Source organism: Mchenga conophoros, linkage group LG11 (assembly GCF_057382185.1).
Source record: "Mchenga conophoros isolate Kocher_MC1m ecotype Shallow Benthic linkage group LG11, M_conophoros_male_GT1.1, whole genome shotgun sequence".
Classification (NCBI taxonomy): domain Eukaryota; kingdom Metazoa; phylum Chordata; class Actinopteri; order Cichliformes; family Cichlidae; genus Mchenga; species Mchenga conophoros.
The window spans coordinates 37,845,170-37,868,552 of record NC_140536.1 but is presented as its reverse complement, the minus strand read 5'-3'; the positions used below and the strand labels follow the sequence as shown (position 1 = coordinate 37,868,552).

The 23,383-nt window shown below is 43.3% G+C and overlaps 1 protein-coding gene across 1 annotated transcript in view; it reads right to left on the bottom strand.

Annotated features, from left to right (window-relative positions):
• The window catches only part of cpne4a (copine IVa), a 129,845-nt gene extending 108,133 nt beyond the window's left edge, over nucleotides 1–21,712 (bottom strand). The window contains exons 1-2 of the mRNA XM_085292851.1: nucleotides 21,540–21,712; nucleotides 1,126–1,317 (exon numbers count right to left, since the gene is read on the bottom strand). Of these exons, the coding sequence (XP_085148977.1) occupies nucleotides 1,126–1,296 (171 nt within the window). The 5' untranslated portion in view covers nucleotides 1,297–1,317; nucleotides 21,540–21,712. The remainder of the gene's footprint in view (nucleotides 1–1,125; nucleotides 1,318–21,539) is intronic.
• Between the last annotated feature and the right edge of the window lie 1,671 nt (nucleotides 21,713–23,383).

Below are 23,383 nucleotides of genomic sequence, written 5' to 3'. Positions count from 1 at the left end.
CTCCTACAGGACGCACTCAGCGAGGCTTCAGGCTTTGAGCTCAGCACAGCCTGAAGGCGCAGAAACAAAAGGTGGTCTGACCTGTCGGAGCTTCACTCCCGCTGCAGGCACTCGGAGCAGATGTGCCTTTAATCAGCAGCACTGACATTAAAGATGATAATGTGCGAGGACAAAATCCACACAGATGCTAATATCCACTCATCTCTGCTGGACACAAACCGTCCACAGCAACGACGAGCAGAACAAAAGAGGGAAAATGCCCTCGTGTTCCTGCACGCAGCTTCTTCATCTCGGAGTCATTTTTACTATTCCTGCTTCCGACTAATGACCCTCAGGTGTTAGATATCCTCACTCCCAATCCTAACAAGTGTTTCCAAAGCAGAAAGCCTGCGAGCTCACTGAGGTCCGAGAGTCTGCCCACCGAACAGGACCGAAACATCCTCGTGGCTTTCTAAATTATAAACTTCATCAGACAGCATATGTAACATGAACACATTTTTATTTGATGTTTCTTTTTATGTTTTTTTTAGTCTCCCGACAAAAAATGAGCTAAAACTTTAGAGCAACTATTTACATTTTCATAATTTATTTATTTTTTCCACACATAATTGCTTATTATTATTTAAAAATGTATGATTGTTTTATGTTTAGGCGCTAACATGAACTTTTAAAATAAACTAGAGGGTCAGGTTTGAATAGAGATCGTGGTTTACAACGATCACCACTTCTTTTAATGCGCTGGGTTCTTGGTTGCTATGGTAACACACCCCCCTCTTTGTGTGCACAGAAGCCGCAGACGTGAGCTTTACTTCCTAATGTCACAGAAACGGTGACAGCCTGTGAACGTGGACAAATGGACGACCTGTTCCTCACTACTTCACTGTGAGACGGCTGCTAGGCAACAACCTTCACCTTCACCTGAAGCCAAACTCGAAATCGTTCTCCAACCTCAGCTGAGGAACTGGCTGATGTGTGAAGAGATTTTTGAGACGCAGCATCTCAAACTCAAACAAACCCCCAAACTAATGCGAAAACAATCTGAAGCTTTAGCAAACAGGTACAAAACAACAGCACAACGCACCATTAAAACCATTACAAACCACTGCGGTTGTCATGGTCACCTACCTCCATCCACTGTCCGTGGGACTGCATGTTGAGCACAATGCAGGGGTCGGGTTTGGACAGAGCGTCCCGGTCTGAGATCCCTTTACAGGTGAGTCTGAGCTCCACTTTGGTGAGACAGGGACTGCTGAACAAGCCCAGAGAGTTGGCTGCGGACTCGTAGATGTCACTCATGGTGGAGGCGGGACAGGAAGTCTGAAGGAGAAGCAGAAAAGTTCCAGAAAAGGCAGCATTAAGCACCTTTAGTTTAGGTAGTTTAGAGTCCCCGCGTACATTTCGCTGACAGCCTCAAAGACATGTCTGAACCGTCACCATCGAGCCATTTCTCACTGCACGAACGATTCATGTACTGACCAGAATCAGTCCTGACCGCTGTCAGGCTCACAAATATCCTCTCCAGGGCAGAAACTTCTCAAAACTACTTACAACAAGCACCACTGTTATAATTAGAGATGGCACGATACCACTGCTACTGCTTCAACGTGCTACGGTTATGATCCGAGTTACGCCGTGTCGCAAGTTTTGTGAGGTGCTTTTTTGATATTTAATGGATCAAATTGCATGTTTTATTTCTCTCCGATATCCGATCCAGTAATTTACGTCAGTATCGGACCGATACCGATACGTAATATCGGATCAGTCCATCTCTAGTTACAATATCAGTGAAGAGCATGATGAGACTCAACAAAATGCCAGCTCACGAGTCCTCCTGATCACGCAGTGGAAACAGGAAGACAGAAAGAGCCAATCACATGGCCAATCATTGCACCTACCCCGAGTTCCTGCAGCAAACAGGTGCTCAGCATCAATGAGCCTCTGAAGGGCAGTAAGCTAACAGCCAGGGATATGATTCATGCAGCTTTTGTATTGTGAATTCGTACATCATCGCCACTGCAGGCTTATTAAATTCTGTTTTTCCACAAACATTTGCTTCCAGCTGTTTAAAAATGGTCACCACTGGATTGTGCTGATTGGACCAAACCGATGCAAGGAATTCTAAGGCAGATTCTTTCAAGCATCCAGCTTGTAATCCTACAGTAACCCCGTTTAGGGAGTAGGGGATATTTCAGCTTTTACAACAGTACAAATACACATCGCTGCAGAGGAACGACCAAAGTAAAAGAGACTACAAGTTAGGGGTGGGCGATATAAATGATATACGATAGAAACTATATAAATTTGGCCAACGATAGAGATTTTGACTATACCGCTCTACCGGGATAGCGCATGTTGATGATGTCAAAAGCATCGCAGCGGCTAAAACCATTATCATCTGCAAATGATGGCGGGCGACAGTCACAGCAAAGAGGTGAAGCACTTTTGAAATATGGGGAAAGCCAAAAACTGCGCTTCCTCCACTTCCATAACATCGATTCATTAATGTTGAATTCTCTCGCAGCTGCTCTGTTCCCATGTTGTTGCAGTATATTAATAACTAACCTCGTATTGTGGATGAATAATCTCAGTTGTTCTCCAGGCTGAAGTTTGCCCCGTGTACAGCATCCTGCTATGCGATTGCATTTGTCCCTGACCACCAGAATCCCTCACGTTAACTTTTATCGAGTGGAAAAAAGTTGGCTTCATCCTCCAGCTTCACTGTGCTAATGTTATGCTAACATAGCTGTGTCGCTAGCAATCACGTAGCACAACATTATATACCAGCTAGTCCAACTTCAGTAACCCTGCAAACGCCACTGCTGTTTAGTTTTCTGTCTTTATGTTAGAAGTGACAGCAGAGCTGTACGTTTGAATTAGTTTCAAAAATCTCTGATATGAAATGTTTAGGTGGAAACTAGCGAGCTAACTTCCTGTTAACTTCTAACTCCGTTAAATTTAATACATTCTGTTTTCATGGATGTTAAACTTAATTGTTACACCTGGTAAAGCAGCATCGCTGATGATTTTATTAAAGATGAAAGAATTTGGACCGTTTTTAACTCTGTGTTGTTTGACTTTGGGACCTGAAGCAGATGGAGTTTTGGACCCAGATTACTCCGCGAAGCTCCTCACTACGGCAGCCGTAATGCTCTGACATCCATCAAGCAGTGCTGCTTACCAAAGTTGCACTAAAACATTTTTAACAGATTTCTGCAGCCAAAATCGGTCCGAGGTCAGTAAGCACAACCAGAATTCATACATAAGGAACACTCTCGATTTTTGAGAAAATTAAAGGATTTTAAGTCCTTATAGTGTGGAAAATACGTTATACAGAAGAAAAGAATATATCGTGATATATATTGTTACCGCACGTGCTTCAAATTATACCGCGATATGGATTTTAGGCCATATCGCCCAGCCCTACTGGAGTCTAGACAGAAGCATCTCCAATGGAAGAACCATGGAACCTGATTAAACACAGGAGAGTTATGTTTTTCATTCAGATTAGTTTATGCAATTATATTTGGTCTTAAAATATTGGTTCTTGTTTTTATTCTTTCCCCGGTTGGCAGCGACACACCGACCAGCTGACCACCATAAAACAACAAAAATAGAAGAACATGCCAATAACTGCAAAACACTGCGGCGGCCATCATGAAGTCCTACAGTTACTCATTTAAAAGAAAAGAAGTGTTTGAGGAGCCGATAATGAAAAATGAAAGAGAGGAGGACAGATGGAGGACAGGGAGTGAATCAGGAAGTGGAGATGAGTAGTAAGGACGGAGGCGTGTGGAAAAGCACTTAAACCACTCGAGGACCTGCGATTGTGCCTTGTGTGACACCACCCAGAAAAAACACCTTTCAGAGACTCCAGCTCATGCGTAAAGCCGCAGGATTAACTGAAAGAAGCAATAATACTTTGTTCTGTTCACTTAAATTAGCTGTGAACGGATTTTGTGAACTTGTGTAAATTGGGGGATGAACTGTGAGGACTTTGTGTTGTGGGTGGAGGTGAGATGGATGTTTTCTCATTGATGTCAGACTTCTGATCATCTAGTGGACGTCAGAGGAACTGCAGCCACGGAGGCTCTGAGCCGCAGCAGCAACACGTAACAATAATTATTCCAGGTCTTTATGACAGACAGGAGAACTTTATAATAACTTTACAAGACATTTCCCAGCCTCTGAGTGATTTCATTTCATCACTGATTTACATATCATAATTGCATGGAAATCCTCCCTGTCAGAGTGGAATGAATGCAACCAGCCGCCAGAGCGAGTCTGCTGAACTGGTGCTAATTAAATCGGAATAATAATATGATTTTATTCATTACATGCATTTAATTGTATTTGATGAAATAACTCCTATTCATCCAGCACAATCTAATTATACAGTGTAGAAAAAATTACGTTCAAAACGATGTTCACATAATTAATTCGCACGTCTGGACTCGCTGTGCGTGATAACTGACCCTCTCTCCGTGACACTGCTCTGATTGAGTTGCTTAATTTGATTATTAGAGACCTGCTTTTATATCTCTGCTGCTGTGAGGAGCCTCGCATCCTGTCTCTAATTACTAGGGCTGCAACAATACACAAAATTCACGGTTCGGTTCGATATTTTTTCGATACAAAAAATGTTCATGCCTTTTTAATTTGTCATTTATTAAAATTATAAATATATATTTTAACTCAAAAGTACAGTTTTTAAATTTAATGTTGCTGAAACAACAAAATAAAAAAAATAAATAAATCTGATGGAGGAATCGCTCATCTTTGGAAAAGAGAGTTTATTACAGAGAAATGTCTCTTTCCAAAATAAAAGCTCTACTATACGCTTCTTCTGGGCTATATTCTCAGCAGCATATTAAACATATCAGGTCCCCATAAGGAGAATCCTGTGCTAACGGCTGTCTAAATGACTCGGGTAAAGTTTGTAGCATGCGTGCTTGTTGTTTTTGTCTGCTTCCACTTGTCTTTGCACTAGGATGATGTCAGAGTAAATGTGCAGTCATATTCGTTGTGTTCCCACTAGTGCTGTCAGCGTTAATCTGAAATGACGTTAACGCCACAACACGGCAAATCTCCGTTAACGAGTTACAGCGTATTGCCCTGTGCAACACGTTAACGAGCTAACTGCGCTAACACACTAGTTCCCACCAATTGAGCATTGCGTGGCACATCCAACATACTGTTTTACTTTAGTCCATGACGCGCTTACCTTCAGGGTCATACGTCACATGAAAACCAAAATAATTCCAAACGCCAGATCTGAATGAGGGTGGGGGAGGTTCAGTTTCGGGTAGCGTTGAGGCAGTTGCCATGTTGCAACGAGCTAAGCTGCGTACTCGCATTCTCAGCGAGACCGGACGTGCCAGGAACGCGAGCACGGACTCGTGATTTGTACAATTGGAACTTCAGCGTACTTGATGATGTCACGGGTCCGGAGTTTTTACTGCCGTCCCCTCTTAATTTAACTGTGAGTAATATGTTATGAAGCTTCACTTTAATCACAGCCAAACCGGTTTACTCAGGAACAAATAAAACACTGAAATAAACCAAACATTAACATTTAGAAGTGATCTAAGTGACTTATATATATATCATGTTTAACCTCAGTAGTGAAATCTCTATTAATAAAAATATTGTATATATGTATATGTATGTATGTATGTACTGTATGTGTGTATATATATATATACATGCATGAAGAGGATGATGTGGACAAAATACTCATTTGCCTAATAATTCTGCACTCCCTGTATATGTGTGTGTGTGTGTGTGTGTGTGTGTGTGTGTGTGTGTGTGTGTGTGTGTGTGTGTGTGTGTACACACACATATATATATATATATATATTAATGAGCACTCTGATCTTCAGCCCCATTGTCTCCTGCTGGCAGATAAACTCCGCCCTGACAGGAAGCCCTTTCTGTTGGGTCAGGACAGAGTGATCGTATCTCCACCTCGACTCCCAACCAATCACTCCATCACCTCCCTCCATTATCCCATCAGCAGCACTCGGGTTGATCTGATTAACCCCGGGCAGAGCGAGGTTTTGGTATCCGAAGCACTTCACAGGAGGAAGTTACACTTATCCTCTAATAAAAATATAAGATATTCTCCTTACACAGCTGGCTCAGGTTACAGCCCTGAGGAACGATGGATGTTTCAGAAACAGGACACAGATCTGTTCTTTCTGTGGAGGAGATCATGTTCTACCAATCAATGGAGTTTATAATAGACCAATCAAAGGCTGCTTATGAGTCTTTTTATAGAGCTATTAAGATTCTTATCACTAAAACCACGAAGGAGAATTCTTCACTCAACACCATGCTGCTGGAGAACAAACGCCCTGCACCACACAGACTGACCTACACTGAGCCTTCCACCAGTCAGAACCATCGCGAAGGCCAAACTGGGACCACACCGAGACAGAACACACGTTTACAGAATAACTTTAAGTTCTGTTTTAAAGAACACAAAAGAATAAAAATGTCTGAAGACAAGTCCAAAACCAGCCCAAAGCATCTAAACAAGTCTGAAATCACATTTCTGAAACCAACGATACATCTCACTTCCTTTTTGCCGCCATGATAACTGGCTGTAGTTATCATTCTCACGCAGACACAGATACCTGCTGATCAACGCACAGTAACATCAGCACCCTGCTGATCCCAGTCACTGATTGGTGTGGATTAAAAGCTACGACCACAGCTGCACCCCACAGTTACATGCATAACTGAAAATAGCTCCAAGCAGAAGCCCCAAACGTCAGCCTGGATGACAACAACACAGATCTGTGTTTCATTGAGCAAACAGCTTATCTTTAATAATAAATCAAAGTTACAAGAGAAACTACTTCCCTGTTGTCACAGTGTTCAGCTCCTGTGAGCCTCACTCAGTGAGGGTGCATCCCCATAAAACACATGTATATGTAGGTGTGGGTGTAGGTGCGTGAAAGCTAGTGGACACTGTGAACATGGAGGAGTTAACACAGCTGGCACATCTGTGTGAAAATGTTTGTACTTCCTGTCACCTAGTTCATAAGGAGTAAACTAGAATCTGTCATAAATTTCTTTGATGGCCTTCTGTGAGTCATTTGTACAGCATTCATACTGTGCATATGTGTTTTATTGTGAAAGAAACAAACAGGAATAAGCCTTTTTGTGAAGAAGAATTCAGAACATTCATATTAATTAATAAGAAAAACCAGTAACCGTATGACCTGTTGCAGTAAACATCTGCTTCCTCTAAACACAGTCAATGTAATTTACCAACTGTATGTCTTATTATGTGTGTTTATGCCTTTAATTTGTCTTTCAGGTAGACGATGCTTCTTTTGAGCTGTTCAGCTCCTCCCACAAAATCAGTCAGCATCGCTGTTACATCATCCTTCCATATTTATTCATAAAACAACACGGCTGACACAAAGTGCCGTACAACCTAAACAATGAAAATAAATCAGATATAAATAAAACCATAAATAAAAAGCAAATGCAAAAAGTCAAATAACAAGATGTGAGCAGACACAGCTCAGAGACACTCAGTTCAGTTTTTGTCACACTTTTTGAATCACTGTCTCTCTCGTGATTACTGCATTTGGACGTGTTCTTCATAAATTCCTGCAGCTCGCTGCACGACGAGCATTACATGGTTAGAAGTCACACATGAGGTGATGTCATGATGTGCTTCTCGCCGTCCTCCAGATAAAACAAACCTCAGCTCCATATTGTTTCTGCTTTTCAGTGAACCTGTCACTGTCTCTGCTCAGTCTGATTTAATGAGCTGCAGCTCGCAGAGACCCCGGAGTCAAAAATGACCTTTGACCCGCTTCACTCTTTCTTTTCTTTCTTTTTAATGTATCGCCACATTTGGCACACACAGTGTCACCGTAATGTTGCCTTCACTGTCAGTCAAACTCCACACAGAGAGTTTTTAGGAGCTCAAACTTTACCTGATATTTGTAACACACACAGCAGCTGAATTTATGAAACGCAGGAAACGTCAGAGCAAAAACATCTAATGAGACAAACATGTCGCTGCACGTTGTGACGCGCCATCCATCCATCCATCCATCCATCCATCCATGCATCCATCCGTCATCCATCCATCCATCCATCCATCCATCCATCCATGCATCCATCCATTCATCCATGCATCCACCCATCCATCCATCCATGCATCCATCATCCATTCATCCATGCATCCATCCATCCATCCATCCATGCATCCATCCATCCATGCATCCATGCATCCATCCATCCATCCATGCATCCATCCATCCATCCACCCATGCATCCATCCATCCATCCATCCATGCATCCATCATCCATTCATCCATGCATCCATCCATGCATCCATGCATCCATCATCCATTCATCCATTCATCCATCCATCCATGCATCCATCCATCCATTCATCCATGCATCCATCCATCCATCATCCATTCATCCATCCATCCATCCATGCATCCATCCATCCATTCATCCATGCATCCATCCATCCATCATCCATTCATCCATCCATCCATCCATGCATCCATCCATCCATCCATCCATGCATCCATCCATGCATCCATCATCCATTCATCCATGCATCCATCCATGCATCCATGCATCCATCATCCATTCATCCATTCATCCATCCATCCATGCATCCATCCATCCATTCATCCATGCATCCATCCATCCATCATCCATCCATCCATCCATCCACCCATGCATCCATCCATCCATCCATGCATCCATCCATCCATCCGTCATCCATCCATCCATCATCCATTCATCCATGCATCCACCCATGCATCCATCCATGCATCCATCCATTTTCTTAACCTCTTATGGAATTCAGGCTTGCTTGGGGCTGGAGCCTATCCCATCTATTGTAATATTAATTGCTGGTTCTAAATTTGTCCTGTGTGTGTGTGTGTGTGTGTGTGTGTGTGTGTGTGTGTGTGTGTGTGTGTGTGTGTGTGTGTGTGTGTGTGTCATGTAATGCAAAATGAGAACACAAATGCAAACTCTGACACAGTGTATGACAAACAGAGAATTTTATTGTGGCTGATTTCAAAAGGGAACAAACATCTGAACTCGCTCACAGGGGGGTAACAGATGCTGTGCGATGCACAAAGGAGTGACGGGACTCACACACACAGTAACACGCACACACACTGAGGGCTGATTGGGGAAACAAGGCACGGGTGAAACAAAACGAAGGAAGCAAATCTAAGGACAAAGAAGAAAAGATGAAGAGAGTTAACAGTGAAACAGCTGACACGAAGACAGACACTTGACAAGAAGGTACAGGAGACACTGGACAGGTTAAACTAATAAACACCAGAACATGAATGAAAGCACAATATTAACTCTTCACATTTGCACCTCACGCACTGAACCAAACAAAGATTTCTCTCTGACCAAGAAAGAAGAAGAACTGCAGATCAACAATTAAACTTCCATCAGAAGAGCAGCAACACTGTCTCAAGGTAAAAGTCTCTAAGTGATATTTTTGTGGGGTGTATGCCCAACTGTAACATTAGTAGCATTTTGTGATGACATTAAATTAATATTGAGCAGAACTGAGTTCAGCTTTCTGGTGCAGGTGCCATGAAAGTGTTTCATGTGGACTCTCCTTCCTCTCACTGCAAACAAACAATGAAATCAAACTAAAACTCTCAGACATAACGAGAAAACTCGAAAAAGCCAACAGAACAAAACCCAGCATGACAGCGTGGTGACAAACTGCAGGCTCATCAGCCAACAGCAACCTCTCAGAGCCTAGATCGCTGTTAAACACCTTCCCAGGAAGGTGTAGTAAAAAGTCATCATGATGGGTGTGCTGACTCCAAAGGAGTTGAGTTTCCTAAGGAGGTGTAGCCGTTGGTGGCACCTCCTGAGATTCTCCTCTGTGTTGGCAGAGAATTTCAGGAGGTTGTCAAAGATGGTTCCCAGGTATTTGTACTCCTCAGCTACCTCCACTGGCTTTCCGTGGATGGTGGTGGTGACTGAAGCAGCCAGATCCCTCTGCCTACTGGAGAAGGTCACCACCATCTCTTTGGTTTTGCTCACGTTCAGTTCAAGTTTGGAGCTGTCACACCACTCTACAAACTCCTGCAGAGTGGGCCCGTGGTGCTGTGAGGGCCTGACAGCAGTGACAGGAGAACTGAGTCGTCAGCATATTTCACCAGGTGACAGCTGGGCTGTGTGGATCTGCAGTCATCAGTGTAGAGGATGAAGAGCAGGGGGGAGAGCACACAGCCCTGGGGGGAGCCAGTGGAGGTGGAACAGAGACCGGAGAGAGTTGTTGACCCGAACTTTCTGAGTCCTGTTGGTCCAATATCCACAGGATCAGCTGATCATCCAGGTGAAATCGGGAGGAAAGTTTAGTGGCCAGGATGTGAGGCTGCAGAGTGATGAACGCTGATGAGAAATCAGCAAACAGAAGTCTGGTGGAGGAGTCAGGGAGCTCCAGATGTTTGTGGATGGAGTCCAAGATGAAGATTTTTGCATCATCAACACCTCTGCGTGCACGGTAAGCAAACTGGAGTGGGTCCATCAGGGGGTCAGTTGCTCTTACGATGTGCTGTTTTATGATCTTCTCCATGGCTTTCATCACCAGGGAGGTGATGGAGGAGACTTTGGGTTGTTTCTTTTGGAGATGAGGATGACTGTGGAGTGTTTCCACAGCTGGGGGACGGTGTGACTGTTAACTGAGGGTTGAAATAGACTCCGAACACACTTCCTAGTTGCCCTGCACAGTGCCTCACAACTCGACTGCTGATGTTGTCAGGGCCGGGTGAGCTCCTCTCCCTGGTCCTCCTGAGGGCTCTCACCACGTCCTCCGTCCTGGAGGTGAGTGCAGAGCTGCCAGGTTTGAGTGGATCTGGACTCCTCAAGCTGGGTGATGTTGTCCGTCACAAAGCTGGTGTAGAAAGCGTTGAGGTCGTCAGGGAGGGAGGAGGGGTTGCTGCCCTCCACCTGGGTGGTTGGGTGTTGGGTGGTGACCGCAGTATTCACAGAGGCCATGGTTTTGAGGCCCTGCCAGGCTGAGTGGAGGTCCCCTGTGGTGAATTTTATTTCAACTGTGTTTTTATACTCCAGTTTAGCCGTTTTTATGGCCTCTTGACCTCTTGATGTGGCACTCGAGTCTTTTAAGTGATGTATGTGTAACACTAATTTTGCTAAGAGCTATTCAAATAAACTTTATTATTATTACCATTAATATGATGCTAAAGAGGACCTTTGGAGTATCTTGAGCTACCTGAGAACTTTATGTAGCTGTGAGCTTCATTTATGGAACTTTAAAGGACGTAAAAAAAAGTTTTAAAAAAGTAGAAGACAACAAACACAGCCTGCTGCCTGATGAACCTGCTGTAGCTGCTGCATCAGAACACCAACACTAAAGTTCGCCTTGCATGTGATGCAGAGATACTGGAAGCATGACAGCAGATGAGTGAGGCTGCAGACGCTGCAGAGGATGATTCAAACACAGGCTGTAGGTGTGGATGTCCTCATTCGCTGAGGGTCATGATGAAGTGATGCACTAATGAAGTGAGGGTGTGACGGGCGTAGGTATGTGACTGAACATGGAAGCTAATCAGTTAAGAGTTAGCGTGTTTGTAGGGGAGGAACGCATCTCTGTTCTTGCTTCGTGTCTCTGACCTGCAGACACTCCTCTGTAAGTGTCACAGCGAGGTGTGCAGGTGGATGCAGCTTCAGCTGCTCAGTCAAGCGGCGGATGAATCCTCCCACCTGCTGAGGCTCGCAGCGCGATGACATCCAACAACAGATTAAAGAGACGCTCATGAAAATCACATCACACAGATCCCTGTGCAGCTGCAACACTACAGTTATTAATTCATGTCATTCAGAGGCTCCGCTCGCTGATGCCGTAACGTAGCGGGTTTCAGCTCGGCGATGAGCAAACAAAGTGTTTGTGCAGAAGAATAAAAAGTGCGAGCGCTTCAAGCAGAGCACAGAGAGAACACGACAGCCAAGCACGTTTCTGCAGCAATAACCTCTAACAGGCTCATCATTCATTATGTTTCAAAGATCAAGAAACTTACACTTTTCTCCTGATTCAAATGCTATCAACTCGTTATCAGCTGGTCCTATCAGCTGGTCTCAGCTGGTCCTATCAGCTGGTCCTATCAGCTGGTCTCAGCTGGTCCAGTCCTGCTCTGAAAGCTCAGGTCCTCCACTCGTACAGTGAAACTTTAAAAAGTGATGAAAAAGCCGTGCTGATGTTCATGGATGCATTTTTCATCACATCTTCGAAACTAAAATATTTCAACAGAAAGACTTTTTTTGTCTGTAGAACACTTATCTGGGCCCGCGTTACCATGGTAACCAAGGAAACAGCTGTTCAAGGTAGCAGCTATGAACCCAAACTGATGTGTTTCTAGACTTCACTGAGTTTAATGCCAGATTTCACAAACACACACACTGACATCAGGTGTGATTCAACCACAAAGCCTTACAACCTCCAAATGGTGACTTTTAACCCTTTAAAAGTGGAAATATTAACTTCATGTATATGGACATATATGAGTACAGATGAGACCAGAAAGACGAGAAACTGGGGGAGTCCAAATTCATGGGCTGCATCCTCCTGAGGACGCATTTGTAGAGCGATTACGTCACAGCGACGTGACGAAGGCTGTCCAAATTCGTAGACTCCTCCGAATGCAGCCGACAAATGCGTCCTCCTTTTCCCCGAATTTGAAGGATGGGTCGGGTGTGTCCTTCGTGGCCTACCATATCCCAGAATTCATAGCGCGGCCCAGCCAAACTCCAGTTTCCAACAATGGCGGCCGCTACTAAGTTTTAAAATTACTCTTACTAATCTTTCTGGGTCACAAAATAAACTTTTAACACATTTTCAGGTGAGAAAGTAGCTGTGCAAACATCAAATATCTGCTCAGTTTATCAAGATATCCCATATTTGCAAAAGTGCTTCGACGTTTTCAGAGACGTCTTCTACCCACCAGCTCGATAGCTAGCCGGGAGCTCGAGGGTCACTGGAGCCGCAGAGAACGGCACAACTCCCGGCACATCATGTTCAGATCACCGCGGACTTTCGCTTCTCAGGTTAAACGTGATATATAAGTCACTTAGACAACCTAAAAATGTTATTGTTGGGCTTTTCTCAGTGTTTTATTTGTTCGTGAGTAAATCAGTTTGGCTGAGATTAAAGTTATTAGATTAGATTAAACGTTATTAATCCATCGGGTGATTTTCACACAGCTGAATAAACGTCAAACAGAAAGCTGATTAAACAGAAGTGTGAGTCGGTCGAGAATTTACCCCAGTGTCCTGTTATATTTTAGATATCGAGGAGCAGACGGCCGAGTTTATTAAACTCCACCGAGACAGCGGTGACACAGATCTGTAGGCTAGACCGTCCAATTTCACAGCCGTTTACTTCCAGCCTACCCGACCTTCTGAGGACCCGGCCACGTAGACTGCGAAGGCCGGGTCCTCAGGAGGATGCAGCCCATGAATTTGGACACGACTACTCTGCTGAGTTCAGAAAATCAGTGATGGAGGTGATGGGGATAAATAATCCATGAAGACGGCGATTTTAAACGCCAGGGAAGAGAAGAATCCCTGTGCTTTTATTTTGAAAGTCCTGTTAACCTGTTAACCACCAGTGGAGAAAAATACTTATAAGGCGGCTCATGACTTTTGCACAGTACAGTACTTTTTTCCCCTTTATTTTGTCAATAAGCAAACAAACATGTTAACCTGAAGCTGAATGGCTGAGAGCAGCCGGAGCTCAGGGATGAGCGAGTGAACTCTGGGTTAGCGACTTTAATTGGACTGAATTGGAATGAATGGGCCACTTCGTGCTGTTCAATATTCAGTTGTTGTGATTCATGACTGCGGCGCATTAAGCCGCATTCGGGGCAGGATGGAAAAACAGGACAGCTGCTCAGAGTTCATGCGTTTTTCACTGTTAGCTCTGTGTTCACACTGGTTAAACAGGCCCGATCAGCTCCATTCAGCGTGTTCCTGAGTTGTAGCAGTTTGTCTCCACCAGCAGCACAAAGCAAACAAACTGATGGCTGCTTACACGTCGACCGGATCAGTGTTAATGTGTTTCCTGAGAGTTGTGCAGCTTCACCGGCTCTGAATCGAAATGTTCTCGTGTTGAAGTTTAACACAAAGTGTCGATATCCATCCATCCATCCATTCGCTTCCGCTTATCCTTTTTTCAGGGTCGCGGGGGGCGCTGGAGCCTATCCCAGCTGTCATAGGGCGAGAGGCGGGGTACACCCTGGACAGGTCGCCAGTCTGTCGCAGGGCCAACACACAGGGACAAACAACCATTCGCGCTCACATTCTCTCCCGCATTCACACCTAGTGGCAATTTGGATTTTCCAATCGACCTACTGTATCCCCACAGCTGTGATTTACATTTTGATCCTCGAGTACAGGTGAAAATGACCCAGAAATGACCAGCATGTGAGGCTCTGTGATTGGCTGATTGCTAGTGAAATGCATTATTTTTTAATAGACACAAAAGGCTGCAGTTCCTCTGACGTCCAGCAGAGGCAGCAGTGAGTCAGTCCACCAGACTCCAATGTTAAAACTTTACAGCAGAAATAATCATGTTTCCAGCCTGAAACACAAACTGTTTGCTCTCTATATATCATTTCTCCCTCCATAACACCTGTACGGGGTAAGAAGGGTTTTAGAACTCACCTGTTTAAATCTCAAAAAGTCTTAAACTTTGACTGTCAGCTGGATGGCGACCAGAGATGGGCAGTAACGCGTTACTTGTAACGCGTTACTGCAATCTGATTACTTTTTTCAAGTAACGAGTAAAGTAAGGGATTACTATTGCAAAAACGGTAATTAGATTACCGTTACTTTCCCGTAGGAACGCTGCGTTACTGTAGGGTTGCCAACTCCCTGAAAAATAAATAAGGGACACCTCGTGGCCAGGGCCGGGCAACCCAGTTGTCTTCACCCTTCCCAGTGTGGTGAATTTTCTAGCTCTTTTTTTGTGTGTGAAATTATTTTTTTTAACCCTTTGACTTGAATTTGATTTAAGTAGATGTGTATTCTTTGTGATATGAACACATGTGAAACAAATGATCATTTAGCCATTTATTTCTAGCTCAAAATGACAACATTAACACAGTAAAACAGGTCTCCTTCTTAAACAGAAGCCTGTCATGCTTAACTTTTGAGAATATAAGTAAATCTTTCTTTAAAAGAACTCTGTCCTGCTTAACTTAAAATAATAGAAAACAATAGAAAGAAAAATATTCTTGTAACTGTGCACATTTAGTGCATTTAGTACAATTGGCTTCAGTTGAGGTATTATTTCAGCTTTTCTAATGCTAATCAGCTGCTCCTGTTTGTAAACCCACTTGTTCCCATGATTACGCATCATAACTCATCATCATTATTCATCTATGTATTACTTTTATGTATTAGTCATGTATTTGTTGTAATCATCTATCCTTGCAGTTGTTTATTACACAAAATAAATTATATTATCACACTTCTGGCCACATAGCGCTGATATTCACTGCACATGCCCATATTAACTTTTTCCAGCCAGGTGTTTTCCTTTTCCCATTCTTCCCTTTCTCTGAGGGGAACAAACATTGCTGCTCTAATGCTGGGCTTACACTGTGCGGTTTTTGGCCCATTTTGAGCCGATTTTTGAGTGATCTTCATCGTGCGTCGTGTAGTATACGTGGGGTAACGAGAAGCGATTAACACCTCACGACCAGCTCCCGATCATCAATCGCTCGTGAGGGTCTCATCACAGCCGCTCACACTGCTCGCGCGCAAACACGTAAACGTTGGTGTAAAAGACGGAGCAGCACGGCTGTGCAGCGTGTGATCTGGACACAAGCGATGGAGGCACAACTTGTAGAACTTTGGAAAGCTCATCCGAGCCTTTTCGATGTGGCATCACAAAATGATCACGACCACAACAACCGTGAAAATAGTTGGATTTACACTGCTGCTCAATCACAGCTGCCTGATCATGTTTTTCATTAGCAATTTAGCAAAGTTGATGGTGGTGTGTCTGTGTGAGTGAAAGACAGAGAGAGCGAGCGACAGAATTTCTGTTATAACCTTCATGTTATGGAGGCACAGTGTGAGCACTCAGGTCGCATCAGAGCATCGGGCGGTATAGTGTGAGACCTGCATCGTGACCTACCAACTTCTAACCCCTGCGAGTCAATCGTGCAGTTTGAGCAGGAGCTGAATAACGTGACTGAAAACATCGCACAGTGTTTGCCCAGCTTTAGGTGTACTGTCGTCCGAGACTTGCACCGCAGTGTCGGCGTTTGTTTCCCTGTTGGCCATGCTTCTTGTTGTGGTCATCTGTTGTCTTCCGGTATTTTCTCCGTAAGCGACCTTTCCTCGACCAATGAGATGAGCGGTAATCTGAATTGTCATAAGTGTGCTGTCAGCTCATTGGTCACAAATCAGGAGAGGGGCTGGGAATTATGTTTTCAAACAAAGCGTTAATTCCATTAACATTTATAGACTACTTTTGATTCTCACTGTATTACGGGACAAAGTGCGTCCCTTATTAGCTCAATACGGGACGTGTACTTTTGTTTCTAAATACGGGACGATTCTGTTTTTTAAGGGACGGTTGGCAACCCTACGTTACTGCGTTACTAAAACCGTGATTTTTTGCGAGAATGTCTCATGACAGTGACGTAAGCGAGTGCGACGTTAGTGACAACAGCTGTGTGCAGATCAACAATGGATCACATATCGAGTGCAGAGAGAGTATGAGCGTGCAGCGTTTAAAGCGTGGAAGTACTGACCTTACTTTGAGTTTGATTCCATAAAAAGTGACAAAAACATTAGTGTCCGCTGTGCGTGGGAAGAAAACTTCTTTTTACAGCGAAAAAACCCCTAAACTTCCAACAAGCACCGAGTAGCTACGACGTAATGGGAAACTCACAGAGAAACTCGCGGATTCTTCCACTGACCGCGGCACACCTGCACCAGGGTAAACCTCCGCCTACCCCACTCCTGCTTTACAGGTGAAAATAGAGCAACAGGACCGCTGAGTCTTTGACTTTATTTATTTTCTGCTGTGTTTTACTTGCATCTATTTGAAAGACTGAGTGTAAACACAAAAAATATTTTATTTTATGTGCAGAAAATAGGTTTAAATATTAAACTAATTTCTTCCAGTCAGAGAATGTTGCATATAATTAAATTTTTGCTTGATGCATAAAGTTAAAAGATTAAAACTAATAAAACAAGTTTTAAAAAGAGACTTTTCCATTTGATTACATTTTGTATGATGGATTATGTAGAAAAAGTAGAATCGGGCTGAAAGATCTATCACTTTATCACCTACTCAGGTTGTAAATCGTGTTTTTAAAAAGTAACTAACTAAGTAATTAATTACTTTTGAAAATAAGTAATCAGTAAAGTAGCGGGATTACTTTTTTGGGGAAGTAATCAGTAATTAGTTACTGATTACTTTTTTCAAGTAACTTGACCAACACTGATGGCGACACAGGAGGATGTAGCTGCTCGCTGTCTGCTCAGCTTCACCTCAGCTAATCAGAATCCCTGAACTGGACCTTTGACCGTGTTTAGCTGTTGGAGCCGTTGGAAACATTTTTAATGACATTATCTCACCAGTAACAGGTAATATTGATTGTGTTAACGGACAGTCCAAGAAGTCTGAGCTCCGAGAGTGAAACTAATGATGTTACTGAGCAGTAAAGGCCAAAAGGCTAAAACTGAGAAGTCAAATCATTTGTCCGTCTTTCATCTATAGTCTTTGTTCTGTGCTGAAGGGGGGGGGGAAGGTACTGTAGTACAGAAGTACTACAGAGTACTTTACTACAGTACCTATGTGCCTCAGGGGGCGTTGCCATGGAGATGGCTCCATCCAGAGCAAATCTGAGTCTCTGTTGTTCTGTGACTGAAACACACAGCATCCTGTGATCAGCTGATTGTCAGCATAGTGACGGAGAGGAAGAGTGACTCACCGTGATCATCACCTGCTGTATAAATAACACAGTGCTGCGTGAAGCTGTGAAAAACTGCCTAAACGTGCTGCCACTGCAGAAGGACAAATGAAGGGGGCGGGGTTTCTCGGGGGGAGTGGCCCGCGACTCCTGTCCCACTGACACAAATACTCCCTGAGAACGTGGATTCATCTGCAAACAGCAGCTGCGTCACACAAACACTTTCTTCTTGCAGTTAAAAAGTGACGATGCTGTTCGTTATCAGCGTCGCAGTGCTGATGCTGTGGTTCACCTCAGGTCACTGCTGTCCAACATGGACTAAAGGATCGAGTCCAGCGCTCTACATAGTTCCACATGTGTGAAAATATCTTCCAATAAAACACCCAGCTGTTCCTGCTCTCAGCACCACTGCAGACATGAGAATATGTGCAAAGTTTAACGTTTCTATCTCTGAAAAACCTGCTGTAATCATAAGAAAATAAGACTTTTTATTGAAATTACACTAATGTAGCGATTCATCGTGTGTTCTGTCAATGGAAGCTTATTGAACTTGGATTTCTTTACATTAAAATGAACAATACACACTTTGCTCTATTTTTTTGCCCTAAAAACATAAAACACAAAGCCTGTAAAAAAAAAAAGAAGAAGTTACATTTAGGGTAAAATTCAATTTTCTGTAAGCTCCACCCCCAAATTCCAAATCGACCCAGAAAGCAGATTTTTACTTATTGAGTAACATATGTGTGAAGATAACGGAGTAGAGATGAAACCTGATGAAATATTAATCATGGCACTAATATCAGATGAGCCCTAAAACGTCTTCTTCTTCTAAATACTCATTCTTTTATTTTGAAAGAGCACGGTGCTTCCTGCTGTTAGACTCTGCTGTCTGTGTGGATAAAAACTTTGCCGATAGTTTGAAAAGCTCCGGATCGCTTTAACCGCCCTGTCCTGTAACCTGTTTCAGATGTTTGCGGATGAGCTGACGGGGGAGAGGTGGCGTCTTTACGAAAACCAGAGTAGCTCACAGGTAGTTCCACATTTGCTCACGCTGCCCCCTGGTGACAGCATACAGCTACAACATGGAGACAGCGATGTGCACCTGCAGACTGCCAACACACAACCCTGGCCTTTAAAGTGTTTTTTATATCAATTCTGTTCATTTTATGTGGCATTGTTTGTATTTTTAATTTGTCACAGATTCTGTTGATAACATGGAGTTTCTGGCCGCAGGGCGGCGTGCGTGCACGACGACTGTCTCAGGGTCGCCTCTCTCCAACCTCCAGCTGACACTGGGCTGGTTTGAGGTCATGCTGTGAGGTGGGAGAGCGCGGAGTCCGGGCAGAGAAGGAGTTACTGGGCCGAGTGGAGGAGTTTAGTATGTTGAGCAGAGTGAGAGGATTTCTGCAGTGGTGAGGACGCTGTGCCGGTCTGTGTGGTGACGAGAGAGCTGAGCGTGAAAGTGAAGCTGAATGAAACGTGGTCCAAAACTCTTTCAACAAGCTTAGGAAAAAGAACGTTTGTAACTTTGAACTTTTCTAATCCTGTAAAAATAATCAAGTAATCTTGAGGATGTGAGCAGAGCGGGCTCGGCGGCCTGAGGCCCTGCGAGGCGTTCAAAGACATGGCACCAGGTATTTTTAGCTGAATTTAATGTCCGATTATGCAGCTGCGGCACAGGTTTATCTGCTCGTGTTTCACGGGTTTTTATCAAAGCTGCACCTTTTACATCTCCTCCCTGAGCGTTATCGCTCTTCTTCATCTCATCACCCCACACGTCTGCAAATCAGCCCAACTTCAAAGCAAATATTACAAATGTTTCCCAACCTCTGGCTCATGTGCTGCACAGAGGTCTCTGAATGCAAAACAGGTCCTCACCGTCCACTAACAGGCAGCAACCAGGACCAGGGAGTCACATGACCCCTGTGACTTTAAACTGATTGGCTACACGGAAAAGAAAAAGATGCTGGGATTTATGAGTATCTGATTTTGCAAACCTAAACTAAGCATCTATAAGAAAACAAGAATAGATTTTTAAAAAATGTTCTCAAATAGAAAGAAAGAACACGTGAGACACAGTGGCCACAACATAGATTACACAGGGGTTAGAAAAAGATGCAAAAGGGCCCAAAACATTAAGCAACATGGACACAGAGGGGATGCCCAAACGGAGACACCAAACTAACAGATGCACAAAAGCTAACTAATAAACCGAGAAGACATGCAAAACGATCACAAAAGAGTCAAATAGTGATCTCAGAGAGACGTGAAGGGGGGGGAGTGGTCATGTGTGCAAAATTGGATGTAAAATGAATGAAAACTGAAAAAAAGTTGTAAAATGTTGAGACCGGAAGTTATTAAAAACATGTAAAATGATCACAAAAAGAAACAAACAGGTGAAAAGAAAACACAAAGGTGCATAAAGGGCCTAAAAAATGATGATTAAAAAACTAACAGACAGAAACTAAACAGGTTAAAAGTAGAAAAAAGAAAAATATTGTAAAAAGAAGCAAAATGACAAAAAAAAAAAACAAAGAAAGAAACAAAAACTGTTTTTTTTAAACGACTCTGGAAATAAACAACAAACTATCACAAAGATTCATAAACGAAGCACAAATTCAAAAAAACTGACAGGAAGGTGCTGCTGAGGTCACTGTGACGTCACCACAGGTGGAGACGGATTCACAAAGCATCGATGCTCTGATCAATAAACACCGAGAACCATACATGATACCAAAGTACGAATATCCTTCATTCTCGGAGAATAGATCATAACCGATGCTTTATCGATCAGTTCGAGCTGAGAAGTTTTTCATCTGCAGGGATAATAATGAATAACTCGTCTCTCTGTGCGTGGTTCACATTTATGAATAATAATGATCCATCATATTGATTAATGAGCCAAACACACAAAGCGATTAAGGACAAACATCCGTCTCCAGTCAGAGCTTCACTGGCTGCGAGGAAACGTCAGCGCTACCGAAGCTTCTCCTGCTTTTCAAAGTACCCGTGAAAAATCCACAGACAGTCACGGAGCTCACTGTGGGGTCATAAATCAACACCTGTGCTGTTTCTCACAAAGAAACACTAACACTCAATCTCATTTCAAAATAAAGGCCCAGTCCTTTCATGTCCACGGGACTCAGTAAATTACGTGGGCTCATTTCCACATATCTGAAACACACTCAGCCAATAGGAGCACTCCAACATTTACATTTACCCCATAATTAATACAACTGAAGAACAAAGCAAAAGAAAACAAGACTGCATCCCTCACCCATCCACCCCTCACCTATGCATCCCTCACCCATCCACCCCTCACCTATGCATCCCTCACCCATCCACCCCTCACCCATCCATCCTCCGTGAGACTAAAGACATGAAGAGGAGAAGAGGAGAGTGCTTTGACCCTGAGATGCTCAGAGTGCTGGAGTGAATCCAGCTTTAATCACCTCTCTGTCATCATAAAGGTTAAAGAATCAGGCAGGAAGTCAGAGTGGAGACATAAACAATAAAGGAATGATGAGTAAAGGCTGTGAAAGACGAAGCTCTCTGAGTTTTTACCTGCTCAGATGTTCATGAAGAAGAAGAAGAAGAAGAAGAAGCTCCAGAGCGAGAAAAGCATCCAAAGTTTCCGCTCAGCTCAGACGGACTGAACTGAGATCAGCTGCGAGCGTACGGACACACAGCTTCATCTTCATCCTCCTCCTCTTCCACCTCCTCCTGCTCCTGTGGCTGCTGGAGAGCCTTTCCAGCTTCCAGTCACCTCGCGCAGCTTTATAGCGGGGAAAGCCTCACACACGCCGGCGGAGAGGGAGCGGAGGACGTGGGAGAGGAGCGCGGGCTGCAGCGACCCCTGCAGGCCGCACACCGGCGGCACAGGCGGGGCAGCAGAGCCGGAGGAGCGCCGCTGACTCACTTGTAATAAAGCAGTACGGTTCACATTATGATCAGAGACACGGGCAGTAAAAAAATACTAATTTATATTTTTATATCTGACTATAGATTTACGAGCTTCTTTTTCGATTCAGGTCATTTTTTTCTTCCCATATTTTTAAATTATGAATATTTTTGGTTTATTTATTGATTTATTTTATTTTTGAATTTGCCTTTTCCTTCACAGATTTTTGTTTATTTGTTTGTTTTTGTTAAATTTGGTTCTTTCTCTTTGTTGTTTTTTGTAAATGAAATTGTTTTTTCTCTACTCCGTTTCTATTTATCTGCAAACTTATGATTCTTCATTTTTTTGTTTTTTATGAATTAATTTTTTTTCTCTTCAATTTTCGACTTTCCACTTTTTATTTTTATTGTTGATGATGTGTTTATCCTAAACGTGTGCTCTAGTAGGGTTGTATATTTTTACTCCATTATATTGTGGTTGAAAAAAATCATTTTGTACATTTTTGCATTTGAACCCTTTGGTTGTTTCTTATTCTGCAGCTAAAGTTATAATTCCCACAGGTTGCTTTAGTTATAGGTAAAGCTGTCACACACACACAACCCCCCCCCCTCCCCCCCAAAAAAAACCAACCTTAATATGGGTGTATATATATATATATATATATATATATATATATTAGAGATGGACCGATCCGATATTACGTATCGGTATCGGTCCGATACTGACCTAAATTACTGGATCGGATATCGGAGAAAAATAAAAAATGTAATCCGATCCATTAAATATCACGAAAGCACCTCACAAAACTTGCAACACACCATAACTCGCCTCAGAACGTTAGCACGTCGGAGCAGTATGCATCACGTGATAGAGCGGCTGTGGCATGCAGGACCTGTCGGTGGTCTGGATAGCATGTGGAGCTTCGCTAGCAACCCAGCATTTCATCTCCGACAAAGTTATCCCCGAGAGAAGTAAAGCAAGTGTGTAAGTCCATCTCTGAATGTTTGTAAAGCATTCCTGCGTTAAGCTTAACAAGCGACTGCCTCTCGCTCTCCGGCTGCTACTTCAATCATGAAACTGCTTAACGATCAGCTGATCGGCTTTTCTGTCGCGAGTCTGTCTCTCTAGTTTGTTTTTGGCCCACTTTGCACCAGAAAGAGGAAACCAGCGGCTGAACAACAGCAGCACGTTTAAGCTTGATCAGCTGTTGTTAGAATGTATTTAATATTACTTTCTACACCAGGATCTTTTTCTACGTAGCTGACGCTGGTAACTGTGCAGGGGCGGATCTAGCAAAGTTTAGCCAGGGGGGCCGATAGTGCATGAACAGGGAAAAGGGGGCACAAAGACATACTTTTCTTTCTTATTCTCATTTAAAATGTCGAGCTTTTAATAAATAATTATCTGACACCCAAAGTTTTAATTTGATGTAAAATGAATAGAAGTCAATTACTGTATATAGTGACTATTAAGTCTAATATATATACCCTAGTAAGCTATAGTACTC